Source organism: Quercus suber, unplaced genomic scaffold (genome assembly GCF_002906115.3).
Source record: "Quercus suber isolate HL8 unplaced genomic scaffold, Cork oak 2.0 scaffold_118, whole genome shotgun sequence".
NCBI lineage: Eukaryota > Viridiplantae > Streptophyta > Magnoliopsida > Fagales > Fagaceae > Quercus > Quercus suber.
The window spans coordinates 1,336,934-1,364,548 of NW_027069583.1; the positions used below are offsets into that span (position 1 = coordinate 1,336,934).

A 27,615-nucleotide genomic window follows, 5' to 3' on the forward strand; every position below is an offset into this window, starting at 1 on the left:
TAGGTATCAGTCATGGTAGCAAAGTCAGATAAACAAAATTGTGCACCAAATGTGCACACAAGCTCATACACATGGAGTGGAGTTCAAAGCCATCTACGCTTACCTAGTCTCTCACCACTCAATGCTTCCTTATCTAAGCATTGTAAACATGCTTCCAATAGAATAAGCAATCTATTGCCACTAACATCCTTTGCCAGTAAAGAGTACGTTTTCACCAACGTTTTACCATGTTGCTATAATTAAAATAGATTTCTCATAAGTAGTTAAGTACCTTTTTTGTGGATATAATTTATCAGAAGTACTAAAGCTATAACATTTAATCACTCTCATTAATTTAGGGATTTATGTATTCAAAGAAAAAAATTTCACACCCAAAAATTAAAATAACATTTATATTGCTGTGTTCAACATTACAATTTATTCACCTCAGATTACCCATAGAAAACTATAATATATACAAGTATCTGTCCATATTGCATAAAATTAATGCCACAGTAAAAAGAATTAAGAAAAAAAAAAACAAAAAAAACTGTCACACATGTCCATCCTGGTTGCACACACTTACCAAATAGATCACTCTGTTATGATGAATGGATTAACTTCAAGATTCAATGATGTTGAAAGAAAATTTAGATAACAGCTGTGGCACGCCTGATATGATTGGTCCATACGTCTGCAATGCAACAATAAAATGCTTCAAACTCAGCTGATAAACTTATTTCCACTAAATTCTATACAGGAAGTTGGATATCCAAGAAGATCATATTATTCCATCTCATTTTAGATGGAATCTTAATACAAGTTGGTGATGCAAGGTCATCAAAATATACAGAAAGAAGGTCAATTATTAAAATTTGAAAATGTTCATGTGTCAAAAAAGTGCTAATAAATTAAAAAAGGAATTGAATGCAACAAATAACAAGCTGGAATTTTCTCAAATATAATGTGAATCACAATGTTGATTAAATCTCCATGAGAAATTATCAATCTTTAGAAGGAATATGGAGTTCAATACCTTGTGATTTTCATGAATCTGGCATAGAGGAACTGCAAGCAATTTAAGGTTTTTCGGTACGATAAACTTCCGACTCTCTGGCAACCTCACAAGAAAGAGTTTCGTGCACTCCTACAAACAATAAAATCATAAGAAGTAAATTTCCGAAGACATCAAAACCCAGAGTGGTTTAAAGCAGACCAACTACCTTAGGACATTTTACATTAGGCGGCAAGTATGGATACACTAATGTTTCAAAGTCAGGCTTCCACCACATCCCAAGGCATTCTCCCACCTATCAAATACAGTATTCATTTAACATATTGCAATGAGAATACTGATATGAAAGCGATAAACTTAAAGGACCTTTCTGATACCTCCCATCCAATCCCATCACCAGTTTCATCGGCAGAAAGCTTTCTTGACAACTTACGTCTCAATCCATCAATATCTGTACATTCAATTCAAAAGGTTCCCAGTTCAGCAAACCCTTAGAAAAATAACCCATGACTGAACATGATTCACCTTTCCTATTTGATGTATGATGATCTGTCCATCTACCTGATTCACCCAGTCTCAAGCGGCCACCAGGAAGCTTAAAGATGGAATTCCTTACTTGCAACAGCAACAAATGAGGATGTTTGAACAACTCAACCTGAAAAGATGCATCTTTTCAATATAGTCTAATATGCTAGAATATCTCACTAAATGTTACACAAATCATACTATTTTAGGAGAAACCTCAAGGATACTTAAAACTATTAATGAAGAAAAGAGAATCCACATAAAATATATCAATTTTCCATATCCTTGACCCCCTCCTCAAAAGAACAAAAAGCTGAATAATAAAAGATAAATCATGAATAAAAATTTCCTTGAAGATTAATATATAATATGGTCTTTATAATTTAGAGTTCTATCATAAATACCATTAAATTCTTCAATCAAATCCATATAGTATTGCATCTTACTGAGGCCTCAATGTGGACCTTCTCCCAACAAAAATGTTTTTATTAAAAAAATCAGCCTGTGCATGTTTAAAAAGAGCCTCAATATGTAAGAAAGCATAGATAAAGTGGAATTAGGCCACCAGCCCCACCTCAATATATAGTTGCCATCCCAACCAAGATTTAAAAACTCTTCTGCCTTGGCTCTTTTATAGAGAATAAAACAACTCATGTAGACAGTTAGTCTCTTCCTTCGATCCATATCTGCTTGCTTATACATTGGAATGAAATTGTAATTCAAATGATTCACTCACATTGCTTTTACAATTTGCTTCCAACTAATACTACGAATGATAAAATTTCTTTTGTCCACAACACCAACTGATAATTCTGTGTCTTCAATGTCAAATTTAGCAACATCCATAAACACTTTCAATGATTGATACACAGTTATCTACTGCAATTTTTATTATATTCAAGCAGATTTTGCAATTTCAGTCCAATCAACCCTAATCAATGGCCAGTAGTTTGCGCACTCAATGATAAGCAGTTATAAATAACACAAAATTTTATGAAGAGTTGCTTGTAGTCACACTTTTAGAATGCCATATCAGTAGATGATGTGGATGTTTCACTATTCATATATTCTCGGCCATTTTACTTTACATAATAAACAACAATTTCAAGCAGAACCAATATCATGCTTAACAAGTACTGTAACCAGCACTAATATCATAATTAGCAAGCACTCTAAAAAGAGCTGGGGTCACTGATGAATAAACACATAGTAATTTATTAACCTCTAATCCCACAACAAGCAAAATTGGCTGCCTCATATTATAGCAATTTACACTCGTTCACAAACATAAAAACAAAGAAATTGGGAATTAATACACAAACACTTTATGATAAAATTTAACAGAAAATTTGCAATTTGCAAACCAAAAAATTAATAATAATAAATAACATAATATCATCATGATAATTTGATAAAGACTAAATGACTAACCAGAATAACAGCTTGCACACAAGTCCTTAACCCATGAGCAGCATAGCTAGACAAATTAAACAAAAATAAAATAAAATAAATGACCAATAAACTAATCCAAAACAAAGCAAACCCAATTGGGTACACATAGTGAGTGAGAGTGTATGGATGGGTATACTTGGATTTCATCCTCTGAACACGATCAGCCAAGGTCTCATCCTTAAAGGGTATGACTTCTTTGGATCCAAAATAGTAGTTACCCAGAGAGTATATGTCTATTACAGTAGCATGACTCTGATCATCGCTGTTGCCACTACTTTGACTGAAATTACCGTTTGAACGCACTTCATCTCCCATTGCCCTGAAACTCAAGCAAGCACACTGAGAAAAGTAAACTTTGAAGAAGAAGAAAGAAAGAAAAAGGTGCCAACTTTGTCTCTGCTATCACAGTTTGGGTTTGGAACGTGGCGTTTCCAGATACTTGGACAGTTAGTCCTATATGTGCGTAGGATGTTGTGTCAGCGAGGATGTTGTGGGCTTTTTTGGTGAGGTAGGAAAGGTTGTGTGTATTTGGGCCTGTTTAATTTCTGGGCCTTAGTTCTAATTACATCTCTCTCTCTCTTCAATAACAGTTTTTAGTATTTAAATGCTAAAAATTGGGTCATAAAAAAAACATTGCATTTGGTAGATGATTTTATTTAGAAGTGTTTGAGTTACGTTTCTTATTTTAAGGTATTTAAACACTAAATTTTAAAAATTCCTCTAAGCAGTTTTCATTTTTTGAGTAACAATATTGAATAACATTGTTGAAAATATTTTTAAAAACATGGGACCCAAAGAATTAACAGTACATTAAACAATTTCTCTCTCTCTCTCTCTCTTACTTTCTTCCACACTTATCTAGCCCTTCTTTTCTTTTTTCATTTTTCGGTGTAGGAGTGTATAACGTTCTAGATGAACGTAGATTTTATGATTATTGTTTAATAATTTAAGATCGTGATTTATTCTGCTATCATTCCCTTGATCTTTTGGCCCACTGATCCTATAACTATACGCAGCCTCAAGTAACAGGGTTTGACCTTATCTTCTAAAATATATATATGTATATATATATATCTAAAGCCTTTATTTTTTTCAATCTTGACGGGCATTTGATTCTGCTAAAAAGTTTGGCAGAAGAGATGGGAGATAGGGAGAAAAGGAGATGGATGAAGCAGATAAGACTAGAAGAGAACCAAAAAGAAGAGAAAGAATAAGGAGTGCAACAGTAATGAGAGAGAATTTATCTCTCATCAAATAAAATAATAATAAATTACTGTACATGTCAGATAAATACTCAATTTAAAAAAAAAATTCACAGCCGTGTTAAACACATGATTATATTTTTTCACTTTTAAAAATATGTTACTAAACACACTTTTTCATTATGAGCACTTTAAATATATTTTTATAATACTTTTTAAATTACAATTTTTACGTTATTTTAAACAACAATACTTGAAATTTACTATCAAACAGACCGAAACTCTTTCATACCTTTTTGTTGCAACTCAATCATATATTAAAAATAATAAAGATTACAGCCAATCACCCATCGACGAAAGTGTTCGAACAAAGGCGAATGATTGTCTACCCAAGGGAGTACACCCCATCCTCCAACAAAAGAGCCCCCATGCCACAACTTGATAAATGAACTCCTTTAGAGCTGGATGAATACATCGGAGAAAAGTCCCTCCTTCAAATCAACATTTAATACTTTGCTCTCTCGCCACTTCTTTTGCATTATGTGCAAAGTGGTAGTGTCCCTACTACACATTTTTGGAGTGAAAACCCTATCAACTTGTCCCCTTAGCTAGCTTAGGAATGGTTTATTATCAGAATCATGGGGGCTGATCACCACTCGCCCTAAGAAAATAAAAAAAACTATACTATAGACCTCACAACTCAAAGAAGAGAGAGATGTTCACAAAACAATTATTCTTAACATTTTTACTCAAAGCTTTAAATCCTTTCAATTAACTTAGTATTTGAAGTGCCATTGATCAGTCTTCAGGTTGATTAGAACTTAGAAGCCTAGAAAGTGGAATGTTTTAATCGTGTAAGCTTGGATCCAAAGAATAGGAATATCAAACTTTTACCCACCATATACAAGTATGTGAAAAAATATTGTTTTTAGAGGGGAGGGGGTATCCTAATATTTTCTTCCAAGCTAAGCAAGGGTATGGCTGGTTGGTTCACTTTGCTTCAAGATGATAAAAGTAATAAGGAGGTCAAGTGGTTCATTGATTTGATTAATCGAAACACCTTGTCCTTGGCGTTGGCACCTTGCTATTCAACAGATGACACTAACACTTAAGCAATCATCGTCGCAACCTCCCATTTTGTGAATGTGTCACCATCTCGTTGAGAAAGAAAAGATCAATTACTATTTATAACAACCGAAGACCTTTTTATAAAGTCATATACAATATGCTTATAGACTGTTATCCATATATCACGGCTTGATTGGATTTAGAGTCAAGCCAGTCAAGCAAGCAGGCAACCACCAAATCAATGGTTCGGTTGGATATAAAACTTTCTCCAATGTTTGAAGTAATCAATTCATGTGTACATGCTTTTTCTTTTCTTTTTTCTTCTTTTTGTTGAAATCAAAAGCGATAGAAACCATGTACATGTTGAATCATGACTTTAGGCAATCATAACTATGATAATTACTGCTTGCTAGTACTATGTTTAGGCTAGAGTCCACAAAAATTTTAAAAAATAATAATGAGATTGTTAAATAAAGAAAATATGAAACATGCAATATTGGCCTCAAAATCTAGGTACCTATCATGAGGGATGCCCTTACCGAGTGGGAGAAATGCATGCATTTATTAGTGCATTACACAAAATGATGGGTAAACCGATGAATACCCTATTTATTTAGTTATTTATGACATATTGCAACTTGCTTTTTATTATGATGCACTCTTAACATGATGATTACTCTACAAACATAAGTTTTTGTAATGTGGGAAGGCAATAACCAAGATTTAAGTCTCTAAGAAAAAACTTATTTACACATATATACTTAAATTAGGTTAAAATAGAATTTCTATTTCAAATTTAAAAAAAAAAAATAAAGGTGAAGAAGAATATGTGATTGCCTTTTATTAGTTTGTTGAGAAATCATGGTAATTTTAAAATCTTGAAATTAAAAGCAAGTTGTTGTTGTACATCTTCTTCTTCTTCTTCTTCTTCTTCTTTTTTTTTTTTTTTCCTTACCCTTATGAAAGGTCAGTGGGTGCACATGGCAGATTAATGTTATTTGCAATGGATTTTTATGATTCGACAGTTTTTGTCAGATTTATTGGCATAGATATATATATATATTTTTTTTTTTACTTGGTTTATGCATATATTTTAGTTGATGAATTTAATTAAACTTTTGAATCCTCTCATCCGATGTATTTATTTTTGTGGTTTGTTTGTATCCATGTATTTTATGGAAGTTTCAATATGATTAAGAGAATGAAAATAAGGGCATTGTAATCAAATTAACAGTAAAATTCATTTTTTTATTATTAAAAAATAGAGTAAAATTCACTAATTCATGTCATCATTTCATAAAAAGATTATTTTTTCTCCCTTAATTTTTTGTAAAATTTATGAAATAAGTAACTACCGAAGCTATTGAATTTTTTATTTTTATTTTTTTATATATGTTTAATCTTTGTTTTCAAAATCCCTTTTGTACGGCCTGTTTGGATTAGCATATTTCTTGGTTTATTTCACTTATCTAAATTTAAATGCAACTTTTTTTTTTTTTTAGGGGGAAATGCAACTTTTAAAACTTCATTTTTTTTAGATATAATTTATTTTTAAGCAAAATAAACAAGTGAAAATAAGTTAATAAAAGGGTCCTACTAATAGGCGTCTTTAGGGCATTTGTTAATGGATTATTTTAGACAAATTTTAATACCACTTTCATGAGAAATATAAAAAATTGTAAAAAAAAATCAAAATTTTTTTTGTTCATAAAAAGTTTCTAAAAATGTCTTAAATTAATGACGTTAGGACAATTGTTAACTTTTTCCTTAATAAAATAACATGACAATCTTTTGCTTAAAAAAAAAAAAAAAAAAAAAAAAAAAAAAAAAAAAAAACTACCACGTTATGGGCTTTTCTCGAAGCATTGGGTCTACGGTCTACGACAAGCTTCTTAGCTGAACCTTAGGCCTTTAGAGACGATCTTATCATGTGTAGAAACCTTAGTCTTGTTGCGATTGAGATTGAGCTTGATGCCCATGTAATGACTAATTCTATTACCACAAACATGACTAACTCTTCTTTTGTAGTTGATTGTAGGCAATCGATTTCCCAATATCTCCAAGTGAAAGTGAGCCATTGCTACCAAAAAGGTGAATGAATGCGTTGATGCTTTAAGTAGAATGGGAAGTCGTCAGCATACTGATTTAGTTCATTTTAATTTTCCTCCTCTTGTTTCTCAAAAAAATAAAAATTAATAAATAAATTTTCTCCTCTTAATCTTTTGGATGTGTATTTGTCAAACCTTTGTGAATTGTACTCTAACAAGCTTTGTTGAATGAAGTTTCCATTTTACCCAAAAAAAAAAACTAAAATATAAATATTATCCTAAATCCTAAGTACATTATTCTCCTACAGGTTTTCAACCATTTGGGAATAAAAATACTATTACAAAAATGGGACTAATAGCCTCAATTAACTAAATCCCAAAAGCAACCTACCAAAAAAAAAATTCCAAAAAAAATTTGAGATAAAGTTAACGAATGTCCTAATGTTATTAGTTTAAGAAATATTTTAAAAACTTTTTATAGATAAAGAAAAAAAAATAACTGATTTTTTTTTTACAATTATTTATATTTATTACAAAAGTGATATCAAAATTTTATTAAAATAATTTATTATTAAATATCTTAAGGACATCTAATAACTAGACTCATATTTTAATAATTTTGATAAAATGTTTATATATGATTAAAGAGCAAGACTTAGGTAAAATACTTAAGTATTGTTCTTTAAATTCTCATTTTAAGATTCTGTTATATAAATTTTTTTTCATAAAATAAAAGTATATTTTTTAGTTAAATAACCGCATAATTGAATCTTAAAAAGAACACCTAATACCTAATGATCCTATTTTTTTGTCCTTCGTTAAAACATGGGATACCATCCAAACTTTCAATCCAATCATTGCCGGCAATAATTCTTCCATATGCCAAGTACAAACAACAGGAGGAATATCCCAAATTAAAAAAATAAAATAATGATAATTAAAAAAGAAAGAGGAATTAAGAAAACAAAAGAAAATAATTTCTTACTTAGTGGAGGCGTCTACCAATAAATGAAAGTCAAACTAAGGGTATACCTGTCTTTTGGAGCTTTTACCCAATCAAACTTTTCAGCTACCTCCCTCAACTTTTTAGGATATGTTTGGCTAAGTTTAAAAGACCAATTTATTTTTATTATTACTAATAAATTTTATTATAATTTTTTATATTATTTATAAGTTTTATTATAATTAATTTTTACTTTTATTTATAATATTTTTATCAGAAAAATTTTAATTTCAGTAAAATGACCTGCTTTCAAACCTATCTTAATTCTGACAAATAGTGTTTTGCTTTTTTTGGGGTGCGTGTATCTTTTAAGGAATAGTTTTCCTGTCTTTTGAGAGAAAGGTAAGAATTTAAAAAATAGTGAGTTGAGTAAACCTGAAAGGCTTGGACTTTTCTCTTCTGTGGCAGAGACAAAATAGAGAGAGAGAGAGAGAGAGAGAGAGAGAGGGAGTCAATTTTACTTAGCTTTCAGTTGTTTAATGCTGAAGGGGATCCTTATTTATCACATAAAACTATACCCAATTGCAAAGGTCGCATATTTTTAGTCCTTTCTCTATTTCCGATCTGCAGGAAGAAGCAGAAATTCAAAAAAAAGTTTGATTTCTCAGTTCTTGTTCTTCAAAGGCAAGTTTCTTTCTTAGTTTTATTTTCTTGTTCTTTTCTTTATTTTCTTGATTGTTTTGATGGAAATTTGTTTTTTATGTTCTGGGTATATGTGCTGGTGTAAATTAAGTTATGAATTGCTGTTCTTTTTTGTGTATTTTGGAGAACTTTTTGCTCAGTGATTGATGGGTGTAAGCAATTTATGTATAGTTTAGTTCGTTTTCGTTGTTTATGAATGATACTGGGTGGTTTATGAACTGAAAGGAGACTTGTTCTAGTTGTGTGTGGTATATTTATAGCTACTACTTATTAAAATTTCATTGCTCTGGATGGGTTTTGGTATGGAAGGTTATTACAATGTGAATTGGGCGTGGTTAAATTTATCAGTCTCTAAGGACTAAGATAGATATACACGCACCTGCTTCAAACCTTTGATCCCTTTAATTGGTTACAATATAGACTTGGCTTTATAGATTCATTTGTGTGCACTGCCTCTATATGGGGCAATCTAAGCTCTTAAGGTTGATAGAAGTGCCAAGGAAATAATAGAAGACAACAAAATATGTCTTATTGATAGTCTACTCTAGATGGTAATGAGATAGGCATCAGGGTACACTTTGTTTCAGCTCCCTCTGCTTGAGGGTTACACTTTATTGCCTACAAATCAAGTTAAATGATTTTTTTAAAGACTTAATGGGATTTGGAAACTATCATTCTAGGCTGCAAATTGGGTTGTTGTTCTAGATATTTGTCAAACTTTTTCCTTGTGTTGATTGGAGCATGGTGATGTTTGTGTTGTGTCTCTGTAATATGCTGCAATCGTGAGAAGCTATAAGTAAATAAACTTGACTTTTTTAACACCCACAGAAAAAGGAAAAGAAATTAAAGATAAAAGGCACAGCTCTTTGTTAGGTATTCATCCTCTACTCCTTATAAACACACATCTCATGGGAATGATTCATAGTTTTGCTATTCCTTTATGATTTGCTTGTTCCATTCTATTCCATTCCTTTATGAATTCCCAAACAAAGTGTAAAGGAAGAGTTTATGCCATCAGAATATGCATTCCTTCTTGTGCCTCAGTGCAAGCTGATCCTGATTAGTTTGTTGAAGATTCTTGGGACTAAGTTTTTGTTATTGTTGAGCATAAAATTGGGGAAAACCCTTTATGGACTTCATGCACCCTTTATTAACTCTAGTGTGTTTTTTGTTAATGTACATGTGGTATGGAAATGAAGCACAATTTTACATAAAATACCTAAGAAAAAGACAAATGAAGTTCTCAATGATATAATGAATTCAAGATTCCCTCTTTTCAATTATTTTCCTCTGTTCTCTCTGAAACAAATTGGAGGAAGAGTGATTGCATAATCACAAAGTTTTGTGATAGTATTAAATCTGACATGCTCCTTTAAACTTGCAAAGCAGGTATCTTGTTAGGGTTGCAACACAACTGAGGGCTTCAACTTGTGGAATACATTTGAGCTTGCGCAATGGATAAAAGTACTCAAATTTTCTTAACCATTTGTGTTTTCTTATTTTTGTGCTAATAGTTGCATGTCAATAGCCAGACAAATGTTCATTGCATTGGAAAGAGTTGTAATCTATTATACCTTCTTGTTTCTTGTTCTTCTTCATTGTTTTTACCCCTTTAGAAATGTTGGTTTTGCTCATGCAAGCCAGGGTTGATGAGGGGCGAATGATGCCCACAAAACATGTCCAGAGGCTGGCACTTTCTACTTGGAAAGTTGCCATGTTTGTAGCCTTTCCACATGAGTCTTCTGCAACCTTTAAAAAGAATACTGATGCATGTAAAACATGGTTAACAGAAAAACTAATAAATACAATGACAGTTTTACTTTCTAGCAATAAATTGGCACTTCTTGTTGTTGCAGATGCTACTAGAACTGGCCTTGAGTTGGTGAGATCAATCTCTGAAAAGCATCTTGATCTTTTGAGATCATCTGCTCGATATGTTTCTCTACTTAAAGGTATTAATCCTACTTGGACTAAAAGCATACTCAATTAGGAGATTAAATACATTCTTGTGGTACATGTTAAAATACCTCCCCTTTAATTTGTTCACGTTCCAGTTGTGCCTTTTTCTTTTGGGTAATTTGTTCATGTTCCATTATGCTTTTAATTTCTCCCTGTTTGGTGTTGGCTCCCATGCTGGATTGGTATTGTTCTTAACTTGTCTAAATCTAGTGATAGCACACTAGGGCCATCAATCTCAAGGACTTAGATATTTGTTGGATTTGTTTCCAAGTAGAATCTACTTTCATCACTTCTCTTAGGGCATGTTTGGTATGTTGTAATGGTAATGGAATGAGTATTCATGTGGAATAACTATTTGGTTATTTGATTGCATCTTCATTACAGGGAATAGTTATTCCTTAGATTGAGGAATATGTATTCCTCTTGAAAAGGTTGTAATAGTATTCCTTAGTAGGTTTAATAACTTTTAAAATTAATATATTTTTAAAAATACAAAATTTACATATGCAAATAACAATTATAATATAGATATAATAACAATTAATTTTATTCTAATTTTACAACGAAACATATGAATGGTGGTAATAGTTTTTATGTTATAACATATTTTGTTGCCAAAAATAAAGACTACTATTCTTATCATAATCTCCATTCAGTGTACCAAATGTGCCCAATGTAATTTATGAGGACATGGAAGTTCTTATTTTTCATTTGCATTTATTTTTTCAAATCTTGTTGCTTGTGTCATTTTCATTTAAATTTCTGCTTGATCTGATAATATGAGATCTCTTGATTGTTGATATAACAAAATCTTCTTAGCAAGCATTTCTTTTTGTTAAAGTGTTTTTGTGGTGATGGTAGGGCAAATAAAAGATGCTATGGGCCATGAAAAGGGCAAATATACTCTCGTTAAAGATTTGGAACACTCCCAACTTGGGACTTATGACAAGCCCCTTCCATGCTTTGGCTGTGGGATTGGATGGTTTTCGTAAGTATATCATCTAGTTCCTTCTCCCTTCTTCAACTGCATAGTGCATGTGTAGTTGTCTAATGGCTTTACCTTATGTTGCAGATTTCTTTTAGGGTTTGTGTTCCCACTTCTTTGGTACTATGCGACGATTCTCTATTTTGGAAATTACTACCGCAGGGATCCTAGGGAGCGAGCAGGACTAGCAGCCTCAGCAATTGCTGTAATTACTCTCTCTCAACCTTATGATGTTATTCCTTATATTAAAAAGTCAAGCATCCAACTGCTTTTAAATTGAGTTGTTAAAATTCATTGTGTTTCTCCCTTTTCTTTGTTCTGTGTGGTGTTAAGTTTCTCTATCTTAAAGAAGGGTTTTTTTTTTTTTTTAAATCATTGCAGGCACTGGCTTTTACTGTAGTGTTGTTCATCGTTGCAGCTATTCTTTTCTTTTAGTCCCGGTGGCTCCAGTCTCAAAATGCTTCTAAACACCTTTGTGAGCATCAACAACTGAAGTGGAATTGTAAGGACATGTAGATAACACAGCAGGAGAGAAAGGGGGAAAAAAGATAGTCCCAAGACTGTCCCCCAAGAAAAATTGAGATTAGATGATAAAATCCAATACTACTTGTTTCAAAATGTTTTGAATTATATGGACAAATAGAAGAGAATTTGTTTACATGTAAACTTGACACAAGTTTTCATAAATACATATTTGATAGTTCATTTGAAGCACGGAACATGGGCAAGGAACCCAATGGGTCAATTGGGATGTCATTCATTTCCCGTTCATGTGTGAGGGTCCCAATGGTACACAGAGGAGAAAGCCATTATAATGATAGTTACACTATACCTTCCAGAGACATTATCCATGGCCAACGATAAAATCATCCACACGCCTTAAAAATAAAGCAATAAAGCAATCCAACGATCCAGAACAATGGGGTTGGCTCACCGACAGGGAAATGGCTTTGTCCAATATGGATGCCCATTGGGATCATGTACCAGTCAGATGCAGAAGCCATGTTTGCTGAATTAAATAGTTTGTCTGGTATAGATATAGATTGATGTTCTGTTTGGATAACTTATAAATTAAGCCATTTCAGGATGTTGAGATATGAAAATCTTATTTTACAAATGGTGATTGTGATGGGCCCTTTTAACTAAATAGTATCAGATTGTGTTATCACATGGTGGTTGTGATGATTGTACCAAAATTGCCATCACCTTTTTTTGGTAGTCTTCAAAATGGATACTTGAGGCTGAAAATACAATGGATCCATAAATAGAAATTCACAATAATATGATTAGAGGCCAGTTAACAGCCAATAATTGACGTTTCCAAATTACTTGCATATAGCATGTCACTCAGATGTCAAAGGGCAGCATAGAAAGGGGTCGTTTATCTTTTCTGTTTGAAAAATAAAGAGAGTTGAAACAAAACCACAACTCTTCTCTTGCTCAGGTAGTTTAATAAAAAATGACCGTCTTCTATAAGATAATATAAAATCACAAAGTTCAATTCCTCGAAAAAATGGAGATCAAAATATTTCTTCTGAAAACTTTTCTAGCAGAAGAAATGAGAGAAAAACTACAAGAAGACACAGATATGGAAGCCACGTACAAAAGGAGCAGCAGCTAAGCTTCATTCTTAATTAAATGAGACAAGCAAATGCCTGCAAAGACTGGACTAGAAAGATTACACCAAGAGATGCAAGGACTTCCTTTCTAGGCTCTCTCCAAAATGTGCTTCAATCTTTAGCCACCAGCCGGACATACTTGTTCTCTACTGTGAATCTAGAGCTTGAATTGATCTGGCATTAAACAAGAAAATCATGAAATAATCAAAGGTAAGTTCCAGGTTCAACTCATCTCATAAATCATATAATAAATAGACAAAAACCACAATCCTAAGGTGGGCTGACCTTGTGCTCAAGCGTATCACTGAGTTTGGTTTCATCTTCTGTTGTGCCAGGTTCATGGAGAGCCTTGAGAACAAGTTTTCTTAATTTCCTCATCTTCAGAACTCCATCAGGATTCTGCCTCTCATTAAAACACAAATAGGAAACATAAGTGTGTACTTGATAAAGAGCACAAATGCAATATCAAAATAAGCTGTTTCAGAAAGGACTCTGAAGTATGCCTTTTATCTTAATCCCCATACTGGAGAATAGGAAGTGGGTCTATTTTTCCTGCTGTCAATTTTATATCACCTATACAATCTGAAAACATGTAGCTAAGCAGAGAAATATATACACAACCAAAAGAAAATATGTAAATGAACATAAAAAGAGTGATATTATTCAAGAATCATACAGATTTCAAGGCTGATGTGATCAGCTTCTTCCACTTTATTTTCCGTTTCGTATCTTCTCTGGTTGAGCTAGGTTCTGCCAATGTATCATTCTTCAACTGACTGTTCATTTCATCTGCTTCTGCTTTTTCGCTGTGAATAACTTCCCCATCACCTAAGTCACCAGGAGTATCATCCTTGGTCTTTTTTCTTGAATCATCTTTTGCAGATGCATCAAGTTTTCTCTTTTTCTTCAATGGTGAAGTTCCTTTATCTGCTTCTGACTTGTTATGCTCAGTATCAGATTTGGGTGGATTTTGCGAATTTGGTTCCTTTGCACATTTATTGTCAAGCAATTCATCTTTTTGAGTATCTTCAGTTGGAAGCTTTGTCTCTGGAGCAGATTCTTCTGCCTGCTTAGGTGGTTGTTTTGCGGCATGGAACGCTCGGGCTTTTGCCTTGTGCTTCTTTCCTTCAGCATGGAGAAGCAGGGTCTGCTTACTAGTAGTGCTGGTATTGCAGAGGCTGAAATCACAATGAGCAACAACTCAGATCCAATCATGAAGTAACCACAAGTCATCTGTTGGGTTCTACAGATAAAATTCCCAGTCTTCCATATACTTACTATAGAGAAAATGTCAATCATCATTGTAATTAGTTTTGTGCAGAGAGAATTACAAATGGAGTCTAAAGTTATAAATATACTTTGAATATGGCCTTTTTTTAAAAAGGGAAGGGAGGGGGGGGTCTCCAAGTCAAAGGGTACCTTTACACTATGTTTGGATGTTTGGAGGGAGAGGGGAGTAAAGGGTAAGGAGGGGAAGGAGAGGAGAGTAAATTAAAGTGGAGGGGAATGGTTACCCTTTCACCTTGTTTGAATGCTTTAAAAATTTAGGAAGAGGAGAGGGGAGGGGAATTTCATACAGATTGAAAATTTTCACCTTATTTTATTACTTTTAAAGAAATAAATATAAATTGACAATGTAGGGCTGTCCAAATAACGTAGAGACCCAATGAACCGCTCGACCCAGACCGATTTGCTGGGTTCGGATGATTTTGATGGAAAGCAGCGGTTGGTGGCAGTTCTCCATGGTCAAAACCCTGATTGAAACAGGTCGAGAGTCAGATTTCCCCCCTTGGGAAAATGAAATCCGACCCATCTAATATCCTTCTCTTCCTTTTTCAGCAAGTTCTAAGTCCATATCTGGTAAGAGATCTTGAGATCTCTACTAGATCTGGACGAGCTCTTGAGATCTTTGACCAAATCTGGCGTAGATCTCAAGTTCTCTGACCAGATCTGGTGGAGCTCTCCTCTCCCCACTGTTTTAATGACTGTGACCAAAATCTGACTGCCACCTGTTGAGACTCGAGCCGTCAAAACCGCCATTCCTTATGGGTCTATGGAGGGTTCCATTCTCCCCAACCCGAACTGACCAGGTCAAGTTCAGGTTGAACACAAACCCGACCATGACCAACCTGTGGACACCCTTAATTGACATCTTAAGGGCAAAATTGACATTTTAATTTTTTTTATAATCCCCTCAACTCATAATAACGAGGGGTTAGGAGGGGTAAGATACCCCTCCAAACCCCTTCAAACCCCTCCCCCCTCATAAAAAACAACCAAACAAAGTTCATTAAACCATTCCCCTCCCATTCCCTCTACTCTCCTCTCCAAACAAACTGTTACACTGTCTAATTGATTTGATGATTAAACATTCCCACAGATTAGGATACGAAGTTCAAAAAGACATAAAACATACCTACAAAACCATGGTGGGCGTTCAGATAACCCAACATTTATATCAAAATCAACTTGTTGCTTTGAATCCTTGCTGGGCTTGGTGCTCGAACCATTTGAAACTTTCACTTGGCCTTTTGGACCATATTTTTCCTGAAACCAAAAACAAACAAATGGCATCCTCAGTCCCGACGCAGTATTATTCTTATAGCTTATACCCAAGTCGACAAATGAAGTAGATAACATCAGTTAATAAAACAGAAGCACATTTTTGCCCAATAGTGAGAGAGAAATTTAGCCCAGCATACATAAGATTTCCGAAATCTTCAGCCCAAAGATAATAACATCAGAGATTAAAGCACTTACTTTGCAAGACCAATAGTTGTGAACAAACTAAACACGATTGCCACCACACAAAAAAAAAAAAAAATCTCTCAAGACTTTTTGCGGACCGTCTCGAGAAACCGGATATTCACACACAGAGTGTAATCTAATGCGGCATATGTAAAATAAGCAGCTACTGAGCTAAGTCATTTCTAAAAATTACAGCATTTGATTCAATTACAATGACATATACCCATCAAATAAGTCAATCAAATTTAAGAAAACCAAGCACAAAGCTAAATTTGATGACTAGTAAAGAAGAAGAAAAAAAAACATAGAAATGAGAGAGAGGCTCACCGCCTCAGTAATACACTGAGTGTGACTTTGAACGCTTTGCTGCCCAAATGTTTGTCCGCAATCTATGCACGAAAGCTGCAACATTAACAAACCCCAATCACAAAATTTGATTCTTTTTTTTTTTTTTTTTTTTTGAGAATTCAATTCAAGCATAATCAAATAACCCACAAATGTCCAAAAACAAAAGTAACGAAATTCTTTGAAGTAAATTATTAATGAGGGGTTTTGGAGACCTTGGTGGCGGAGCAAATCCTGAAGTGATTTGGTAACTTGGGCTTCTTCAGATTCTCTCCACAATCCTCGCACTGAAACCACACCATCTCTCTTTTGCTTGATCAATTTTTGCCCTCAACTCTGAGAGAGCTCTGAAACTGAACGAAGAGAATTTTTTTTAGGGTTTAAGGCCTAAATCAAATTTAGGGGTTTTTGCTGTGCTTTTTTTTGGGACTTTCTAGAACTTGCTAGACAGTGTACGACGTCGTGTAGGTTATAAAAGGAAACGACGTCGTTTCACATTTCTTTGCCATAAAAGATAAAACGAAAACGTTTTTCGTGATTATTGACAATTGAATTGACAGACACGAGGGAAAGTAAATAGTATTATTTTTAAGAATAGGGAAAGTAAATATTAAATAAGTAGTTTACCAAAAAAAAGTAATAATAATCACATAAATGGGCACCTTTCGGTCCTTTTCCAGTTTTCCTAGATAACTATTTTCTGGATTCAACCAAGAGTCTGTTTGGTTCTCGTAAAATATTTTTCGAAAAATACTTATTTTCTAGAAATGCTATTTTTTGAAAAAGAAAAATATTTTTAAGTGTTTGGTTGTATTATGAAAATTGTTATGGAAAATAATTTCATGTGTTTGGTTCTGTTAGAAAAATACTATTTTTCGGCAACAACAACACAACAATAACAACAAAAACTTGATTCCGGTCACCAAAACAACAACAACAACAACAACAAAAAAATTGATTCCGGCAACACAACAGCAACAACAACAACACAGCAACAACAACAAAAAAAAAAAAAAAATGATTCCGGCAACAAAACAACAACAACAACAACAACAACAACAACACAGCAACAATAACAACAAAAAAAAAATTGATTCCGGCGACACAACAACAACAACAACAGCAACAACAACACAAAAAAAAAAAAAATTGATTCCGGCAACACAACAACAACAACAACAGCAACAAATTGATTCCGGCGAGTTTAAAAAACAAAACTGAGATGGGTCTGGGTCTGGGTCTCGGCGATGGGTCGACGACGACATCTGGGTCGAAGGTTTGGGTCGTCGGTCGAAGGTCGAAAGCGATGGATCGAACGTCTGGGTCGAACGCCTGGGTCTGGGTCAAACGGTTTGGGCTTTGGGTTCGTGGGTCGCCGGCTCTGGTTCGAACATCGGTGGGTCGTGGCGATCGTGAAGATGGGTTTGCCGGCGAGCTGGGCTCTCCGTTTCGATCTGGGCTCTCCGTTTCTTCCTTCCCCTCTCTCTCTCTCTCTCTCTCTTCGAGCCCTGTTTCTCTTTTCGGAAAATTGTATTTGAAGTGAAAATGGAAGCTGAAATGATTTTCACCCTTGACCATTGGTCAACGGAAATTAATTTCCGGAAAATGGCATTTTCGTGCGCAACCAAACACCGAAAATATTGAAAAGCATTTTCAGAAATGCTTTTCACCCGATTCAAACACAGCCCAAAATGCAAGCTTTCACACCATTTCTCTGCACTTTGTGAAATTCGGATGCTTGTTACGTCCGTATTAATATGCAACACTATTATTTAAGATACTTTTTTTTTTTTAATTTCAAAAGTAAATTATAAATTTGATAGAAATTTAAGATACTTAATATGTGACCTTATTTAATTTAATTTTTTTTTATTCCTGATAGATGGTAAAAGTAAAACCTTCGAAAACCATTTTCTAATAATTTGATGTAATTTTATTCTTGTCCTCAAGGCATGGTATTAATTTAGCTGAGCCAATGGTAGTGTTTTTTTTTTTTTTTTTTTTTTTTTTTTTTGAGGGGGTCAATAGTAGTTTTTAATGGTAAAATTTGGATAGAGTATCTTAAGTGTTTTTTTTTTTTTTTTTTTTTTTGTCAGTATCTTAAGTGTTGTAATATGTTGGGTTTTTCAATTAAATTTTAACACCTAATTACTATGTCTTATGTCCAATAAAACATAAACATTATTATCAAAATAAAGTTAGAACACTACTTCTTTTATATATATAAAGTTTCAATTATGTTCCAACTCAAACATGAAGTATAGTTGGTCTCTTCGGGGCACTCAGATGGTAGGATTAATAGACTTGAAAGACATATCATATATTTGAATGTCCTAAATTTTATCTACCATACTATCAAATTCATAAGATTCCTAGGGCATCTCATAAATAGAGAATGAAATAGTATAGTCAAAAGCTAAAACACAACTTTCTTTATATATATATATATATATAATTATGTTTTTTCATTAAAAGAAATCAATATATCTATTCAACATATAAATTGATATTGTAAGTTATAACCTTCTTGCATCTATGTAGAACTTTATAACTTATATTATAAAAATCACATGAAAGATAAATGTTGTATATGAGACACGAATATCATTATTGTCTTATATATATGTTTTTTTTTTGGGGGGGGGGGGGTGGGTTGATAGATACTGAGATAGATTTGCTATATGTATATATGGGTTTAGAGTCTACAATGGAAGAGCTAAAAATAGCGTCAAGTCTAATCACCAAAAACTTATAAGATAGAGTATTGACTTTATAAACATAGTATGTATATTGAATTGGATGCTTTATATCACTAAGAACAAATAAATACAATATCTCTCTCGTGCCGTTTTTTTCTCTCTTACTCTTCATCCCCCCTTAACTAGGAAGGGGTTCTATGTATACTAGCTGCCCCTCACCTCAGTAGTGAATTCCAGTGGTGGAAATTAATAGATACTTGTCCCATCAGGTGTTTCTTTCAACTTTTAGGAAAATTGGTGAATTATTAAGTGTGTAATATTATTCAAGCTAGTCATTAAGTAATATATGTAACTTTGTTAGGTGGGAACATCCATTTAATGCGAAGGTACCTGTTGCTGAATTCAGTACTCCTTTGGTTCGTTGCACAAATTTTCATCATGCAGTGTCTCATCCTCAGATATTCTATATATATCATTGAAATGCATAGGTCATTCCTTCATCGGCTAGTCACTAGACCGCCATAGAAGCAGTCATTGTGCAAGGATCCGAAGCCCTTAATTGGGCCTAGGGTTTTTTACCCTAGCTATCACGTTTATCTGGCCTGTATTATAGTTTCTTGGGTTAGGTTTAACCTTCTCCTTATTGTTACTTTACAGGCCGAAGTACCTTGTGAACAAACCATCCCCTCACAATATATATGTAGTTCAATTGAAATTTTATGGTATTATTTTCTAACTAAAAACATCAAGGACTTCAGCGTTGAAATCTCTTATTTCTAATAGACATATTGGAAAAGGTCATGGACATGGAGTAGTGTGATTGCAATGGAAACTTCCATTATCACGTGAGAGGGACAAAATTGGGAAATGCCCCGTTTGAGCAAAAAAACCAGCATTATGCCATATTTTCCAAACTAAATAGGGAAATGCTCATCTTTTGTAACTCGATTTTCTCAAAAACAAGTTATAAAAAAAAAAAAAAAAATTCTGGAGCCCTATAGCGGCGTTTTTAAGGACCTATAGTGACATTTTCAGGACCTATAGTGATGTTTTGTAACTCAACTTCTATAAAATCGAGTTATAGGCAATTTTTTTAATTCTTTTTACCTATAACTCGATTTCATAGAAATCGAGTAAAAAACGCCACTATATGTCCTAAAAATGTCACTATAGGCTTCTAAAAAATGCCGCTATAGGGCCTAAATCGATTTTAAGAAACTTGATTTTCAAAAGAGGGACATTTCCCTATTTAGTTTGGAAAAGATGGCATAATGCTAGTTTTTTTGCTCAAACGGGGCATTTCCCAATTTTGTCCCACGTGAGAGTAAAAAAAAGGAGTAAAAAAAAGGAAGAACAGGCTGTCCATGGGACGCTAGCTGTTGCCTGTTGGAGAGGATTAGAGGACACTTGAAGGCCAACGGCTGTCCTTTCCCAACCTGTCTCTTTACTCAATTTGTTTCCTCAAAGAAACAATATTGTCCCAATGTTTGTCCCTACTTCACCTTTCAATCATGCCCTAAACCACTCTTATTCCCCAAGCGTTTTCAATGCGCGTAACTTGCACGAAGCCCCCCCAAGAGTCCAAACCTAAAAGTCACATATATAAATTGAACACTACACTCTCACTCTACAATGCTACTATTGCATTGGAAAGGAAAAAATATATTATTTGGAAAGTAAACTAGGGAACCATGGGCATCCATTGATTTTGAATTTGGAATAAGGACATGACAAGAAATGAAATAATAAAAGCACTACGCTTCAAATTGAATCTTTTTTTTCTTTCTTTTTAAAAAAAAAAAAATTATAAATGTTTGGTGCTATTGCCATGATTTTAAATGACTACTTATTGACACGCATGAGCCCTTTTGTCCAAATTTTTATTCCACAACAAAAGGTTTGTTAAGTTGGCATGCATGACATGAGAATGAAAAAGCCACCATTTGAAAGTAGTGTGTTTTATGTGCTTGTTAAAGTTCTCTTGTACAATTCAAAACCGACCATTTAGGAAAGAATGGCTAGTAATTCTGTAAAAGGTTGTCTAACATAATTGCTTGCGATTCCAAGAATAAATATACATTAGAGTCTTGTGTATCTCAATTATCATCTCTTCATCTACGTAGTACTTGATAAAAAATTTAAGAGAGAACAAGATTCGAGCAGTAGATTTAACAGTATATTGTAACTGTCTAAAAAAAGGAAAAAATAAATAACATTGGGCAGAGGGCTCTCATTCATACAAGGATGCATTAAATTGTTGCTTTTCTGCAACTTTCAGCATCAATTCTTGTTTTAGGCATTTATGGTTAAGATAGATTTTTTGTTTTTAGCAATGTTTAATCAAAACAACGGTGGCAGTTTCACTTTCATCTACGTTTTTTGCTACTAGTGGCAAGGATTGCGACAATTAATTAATAGGATAACGGTCACGGTGGATGACGACATATCAAAGAGAAAGGGATAACGGTGGTTGAATTTCCTATAAATATTGGGTATTGCTAACAACAGACATATGTGTATAGTTAAAGAATAACATTTTCTTTTATGCATTTAAAGAAGGGTTATGCTAATGAGTGCTCTTAAGACATTATTTAACAATCTAATTAAAGAAAATCTTTTAGTTTTTATGGGAAAAGAAGAAAAAAAAATTAATATTTTGATATTTTTTTTATTTCCCATAAAAGTGATGTCAAAATTTTTCAAAAATGAATTATTAACTAATGCCTTAAAGGCACTCGTTAACATTTCCCTTTAAAGAATAACAAATACTCTATAAAGTTTTATTGCTAACAACAGACATATGTGTATAATTAAAGAATAGAGAGATGTTACGTCTACAACAATTTTACAACATTTTTACAACAAATCACATGTGATTAGTTGTTATTGGTTCAAATTTGAAACTAAAACTAAGATTACTTTTTTGTCCCCACAATAACGACCAGTAACAACCTGCCACTTAAGATTTGTTGTAAGAATGTTGTAGACATATCATTTCTCTAAAGAATAACATTTTCTTTTATGCATTTAAAGAAGGGTCATGTTAGTGAGTGCTCTTAGAGTGTTGGTTAACAATCCAGTTAAAATTTTTTTTTTAGTTTTTATGGAAAAAGAAGAAAAAAAATAATTAATGTTTTGACAGCTTTTTTCGTTTCACATAAAAGTGATATCAAAATTTTCCTAAAATAGATTGTTAACTAATGTTTTAAGGGCACTCGTTAGCATTTCCCTTTAAAGAATAACAAATACTCTATAAAGCTAGTTTTCATAATTTTTTTTTTTTTGGGTGGGAGATAGAAATCATCTATAAGGTTAAATAAACTTAATTTATACTATTATTTAAGGGGCTTCCCCTATTTGGATTCCTTAATTTCGATATCCAAAATACCCTCAAATTTACCAGTTTGTAAAATTTAAATAATAGGGTTAGACATGTAAAATTACTAATTTAAAAAGTCTTAAATTTTAGATAAATTTGAAAAAATATTGCCAACAAAATAAGAACACTCCCACTAACTCACTTATTCTAACACATGTTTCTAATATTTTATTCTTAAAAAAAAAAAAAAAAAAAAAAAAAAAAAAATTTTTTTTTTTTTTTTTCCTAAGTGAGTTGGTTTCATAATCCATGAGTTGGGTTGGACGCCTAGGAAATCAACATAAGTGTGGCTCGAAATGAGTTTTTCAAATTGAAAATGGATACAATTATTAGTTTAAACTAGCCTCTGAGCATGCACTCACACGCGTTTTTAGAGGCTCTTTTATTTTTTTTGGAAAAAAGTTTATAATTTGCATCCATTATAATTTGGGATTGCTACATTTTCTAATTACTAAAATACCTAGGCATGTGATGAGTGTTATACGTTTGTGGGTAAAACAATTTTTTTCTTCGCACGTCTAGATATTTTTGTGATTGAAAAATGTAGTAATCCTAAATTATAATGGATACAAATTATTAATTTTTCCAAAAAAAAAAAAGAAAAAAGAAGAGCCTCTGAGCACGCATGTGCTCAGAGGTTAGTATATATTAAGATAATTCAAAAAGTTAGTTATTATCTTTTTTGTTTCAAAAATACTCATAATTTGATTAACTTATTGTTATTCATAAAACATAAAAATGAGGTTAAAATCATAAATTGATAAATAAAAAACCTACCCATGTTTATAAAACTTCCCACTACCCTATGTACACAATCAAAACTACGCCCATGTTTCATCAAAATAAATAAATAAATAAATAAACCAACCCCAAGTTCCTCTATATATATATATATATATATAACCTACAAAAAAGAGAACCTCATTGCACGCATAATCTGCATGTGATAAGGCTAGTCTCTATATATTAAAAGAATTTAGAAAGTTAATTATAATTTCAAAAAATATCAAAAATGTCTCTTGTGGGGCAAGAAAATCGGGTAGCCTCGGCCCACTTCAACCCAGGCCCAAATGGCCCACGCCGAGGACGTATGATGGGTCCAAGGATGACCCAATCCTCGGGCGTCCGAGACCTCGGTACGGAGAAGGGCAAGCTCTGGGCGAACTGTCACATCGGCATTGAATACGCTCACCTAACCCTTCTGGCCGCATTAATGAGGAGGTAACCCCTTGACAGGGCAACATCGATCAGGGTGAACCACTTGAGCACGGATATGACCTTTGATGGGATAGACGGTCAGGAAGAAGGCCAATAGATGATCGACAGAAGGAAGAAGGAAAAGAGAGAGTGGGAGATATATAAGGAAGAGAAGCAAAGTGTAAAAGGGGGGGGGGGTTTGAGAGGAGGGGGGAGGGGGAAGAAAAACCTCATCGGCCACGGGCCGAGGAGCATCCCCCAGTTGTAAATTGTTCTTAGCATTTTTTAATAAAAAGGAAAGCAGTTCATGCCTCTTGCACGCCGGCGAGTGCCTAAACCTTCGATCCACTCTCTACAAATTCATTGTTCTGGGTTCGTTGGGCCTTTACCCATATCCTTTGGGCTTGGGCAACAAAAACTGACCCTACACCTCTAATCTAATTAGATAATCCTTTTTTTTTTTTTTAAATTAGAGTTAAAATTGTAATTCAACAAAATTTAAAAGCAAAAAAAAAAAAAAAAAAAAAATCTACCAAAGAAACTTTTTTCCTACAAATTAGTACATTCTCTATTTAAATAAGAGAGATGCTACGTCTACAATAATTTTACAACAAATCACAGATGGTTAGTTGTTATTGGTTCAAATTTGAAACTAATACTAAGATTACTTTTTTGCTCCAACAATAATAATTAGTAATAACCTGCCACTTAGGATTTGTTGTAAAAATATTGTAAAAATATTGTAGGCATATCATTTCTCTTTAAAATATATCTCACACATATTTAATACATTTTTTTTTTCCAAAAACTAGCACATGCTAAACTTAACAGTTTACTTCATTTCAAATCCTAAATTTTAGTTTCTTAAAAATCTCTTCTATGTAACTTTACTAACAGTACATAAATTGAAATTAAAAAAATTATATTAAACTCAAAAAAAAAAAAAAAAAAACCTTATTGCTAGGGATGGCAAATATAACCCGACCCGCTAAACAATACGGTCGGGTTTGGGTTAAAAAAAAAAAAACCCGAAGTGGGTTCGGGTTAGGTCCGGGTTTTATGCATACCCAGCTCGAACCCGACTTGTATACATATATATTATTAAAATTTAAAAAAAAAAAAAAAACCCAGGTATAAATACTCCTCTTTCATTTCAGATTTCATTTTTCTAAACCTAACCCTCAATCCCTCATCTCTTAGCTGCCCTCTCTCTCTCTCAAGCTCTCACCACCGGCCACCCTCTCTCGGCCTCACTCAAACGCTCTCCTTATGGCCTCATTCAGCCTCACGCTCCCCTTACAGCCTCGTTTAGCCCCATGGCCTCACTTAACCTCGTCGCCCCTTACATCTCTTAGTCTCACTCTTGTTTTCTCTCAGTCGCCCCTCACCCAGTCACCCTCCCTCTCATTCACTCACCGACCCACTGTCACCCTCACTCTCATCACACGGTGGTTGTTATTTGTCATGAAGGAGCATGAGATTGTTAGATCGGAGCACAGGATTGTTAGATTGGAGAGAGATGTGATGATTGGGAGGACAAGATTGTGTTTTTGTTTGTGATTTGTGTTCTTTTTTTCTTTCTTTTTTTTTTTTTTATGAGTGAAAAATCTATATTAACAAAAAAAAAAAAAAAAACACAAGCTGATTTGTGTTTTTGTTTATATTTGTGTTTGTGATTTGTGTTTTCGTTTCTGTGGTTGTGATTTCTGTGATTGTAAATCGTTTTTTTTTTTTAATTTTTTTTTAAAGATTGGGTTGAATTGGGCCACAGCTTTAGATTAGGCCTAGAAGTGATTGGATGGGGCCCGTGGGGGCCTGACGAGGCGGGTTGGGGTTAAAAAAAAAAAAAACTCATTTATTAAACAGGCCGAGTTCAGGTAATGGGAGAGCTAGGGCCCGCAGTTCAAGTTCAAGCATCAAAAAACCTGACCCGTTGTCATTTCTACTCATTGCACATGCTGAGCGCGTATGATGAGGCTAATATATATTAAGACTTTTTAAGATTATGTTAAACAGTTATTTAATAAAATATTAAATGCAATTTAATTAATATCGTAACCTTTTTGTTAAATGATGTTTTAAAGATCCACATAAATGGCTCCTAAGTATTACTATTACTTTGTGTGGGTAATTGATCATATTTATAACAAGGAATCATGCAAAAACAATTCAAAGGGTTTTTATTTATTTTAGTTTTTGTTGAATCTGACAAGATAATCAACTTAAACCTAAACAATTAAAATAGTAGGTTGGGTCAAGTCAACCCATGGGTCACATGGATTAACTAGTGTTTTTGAAGGGAAAAATTCTTTTATGCTCAACATTTAGATTCTTTTTTCACAGGATCAAGACTTGAAGGTTTTGATTCAATGGAGTTTTGGAATGTGTAAACTTAAGAATTTATATACTATTTAATGTTTAACTTTTAGTTTTTTTTTGTTTACTTGTTCTATTATAAATAAACACAAACACAATATTATCACATTTCTTATTAAATTTTATAATATATTTTTTGCATGTGAAAAATAGGAGTCATATACCATGTTGACCCATCCCTCAAAAGAGTGGCAAGGATAATAAAGTTTTATAACTCGATTAAGCGACTTGTTTTTAATTTGAATGCCAAGTCAATAAGTGATTTTTTTTTTTTTTTAGAGAGTTTCAACATATGGCGTTTACTCTTGATGATAACACTTTATCATCAAATCAAGACATCAATTGGTTTTTGGTGTAGGCGGAGATTGAACCCCAGATTTCTTATTCAACTATTAAAGACTTTACTAGTTGAGCTAACTAGAACCCACCAATAAATGGTGATTGGAGTAATGTTATTATCAGGCCAAGATGCAAAAAAAACCTTCGGGTTTGGGTTAGTTGCAAAGTAATATTATGTTTCGTCAATTTTGCAATATTGATCACTAAGCTTGGTTTAAGAATTTTCCAAATTGACCCTTCATCATAATTTTGTTAAATGTAACTAAAAGATAATTATCACATGATGTGCATGTGACTACTTTATTAATAAAAATAATTATTTTAAAATAATATGTGCACAAACATGTAGTTATTTTATAATTAACAATAATACAAAACTGGTATTGGATGTATTTTTGCATTTTGTCCGTATAAAAGGTAGTGATAGGAGAAATTATAAGCTAAAAAATTTATTACATAAATTTTATAACAAATTTTGATAGATATGATAGGATTTCAATCTAATTGTGACATCTACTCTAGGATAATTATTTTATCATTAGGTTAAGACACCAATTAATATTTTGTGTAGCTAGATTTTTTATTTGACAGCATAAAATTTTACCAATTTTTTATTAAGATACCAATTAGTTTTTGACGTAAGTAGAGATTAAATTTCAAATTTTTTATTCAAATATCAGAGACTTTACTAATTAAGTTTGTGGGTGGTCGGGATTTTCACCCTCTTTGAGGCTTGACACCCTATACCTCACCTAGGCATGCATGGAACGTTCTAGGCATGCATGCAACGTCCTAGGCCGTCCTCGGATGGCCTTGCATTCACCTCGGCATGCTTTTGCATTCACCTCGGCATGCTTGGCATTCACCTCGGACGGTGGCCTACGAGTCCCACATCGAAGGAAACCCCCCACTTTCTACCTTATAAGTTTTGAAGCGAATGGAGTAGTGTACCACTAGTTTAGTTATTCGAATAACTAAACTAGTGGTACACTACTCCATTCGCTTCAAAGCGTATAAGGTAGAAAGTGGGGGGTT

At 33.3% G+C, this 27,615-nt stretch overlaps 3 protein-coding genes across 3 annotated transcripts; 1 reads left to right on the forward strand and 2 right to left on the reverse strand.

The window, feature by feature from the left end:
- Positions 1-363: 363 nt before the first annotated feature.
- LOC112017344 (pre-mRNA cleavage factor Im 25 kDa subunit 1) lies at positions 364-3,440 on the reverse strand. Its single transcript, XM_065775771.1, has 8 exons — positions 3,361-3,440; positions 3,108-3,290; positions 2,951-2,996; positions 1,556-1,649; positions 1,372-1,445; positions 1,203-1,289; positions 1,016-1,126; positions 364-673 (listed from the first exon to the last, which is right to left on the reverse strand). Exons 2-8 carry the CDS (start codon positions 3,284-3,286, stop codon positions 602-604), a joined length of 663 nt encoding a protein of 220 aa, XP_065631843.1. The 5' UTR covers positions 3,287-3,290; positions 3,361-3,440; the 3' UTR covers positions 364-601.
- Positions 3,441-8,626: 5,186 nt separating this feature from the next.
- On the forward strand, positions 8,627-12,589 carry LOC112017282 (uncharacterized). Its single transcript, XM_024049756.2, has 6 exons — positions 8,627-8,916; positions 10,324-10,398; positions 10,791-10,886; positions 11,755-11,881; positions 11,966-12,083; positions 12,260-12,589. Exons 2-6 carry the CDS (start codon positions 10,389-10,391, stop codon positions 12,311-12,313), a joined length of 405 nt encoding a protein of 134 aa, XP_023905524.1. The 5' UTR covers positions 8,627-8,916; positions 10,324-10,388; the 3' UTR covers positions 12,314-12,589.
- A 737-nt stretch (positions 12,590-13,326) lies between these two features.
- On the reverse strand, positions 13,327-16,996 carry LOC112017334 (UBP1-associated proteins 1C). The gene is made up of 6 exons (XM_024049796.2): positions 16,806-16,996; positions 16,573-16,647; positions 15,914-16,044; positions 14,174-14,675; positions 13,783-13,896; positions 13,327-13,671 (listed from the first exon to the last, which is right to left on the reverse strand). The coding sequence occupies exons 1-6, from the start codon at positions 16,890-16,892 to the stop codon at positions 13,609-13,611; spliced, it is 972 nt and encodes a 323-aa protein (XP_023905564.1). The 5' UTR covers positions 16,893-16,996; the 3' UTR covers positions 13,327-13,608.
- Positions 16,997-27,615: the final 10,619 nt, after the last annotated feature.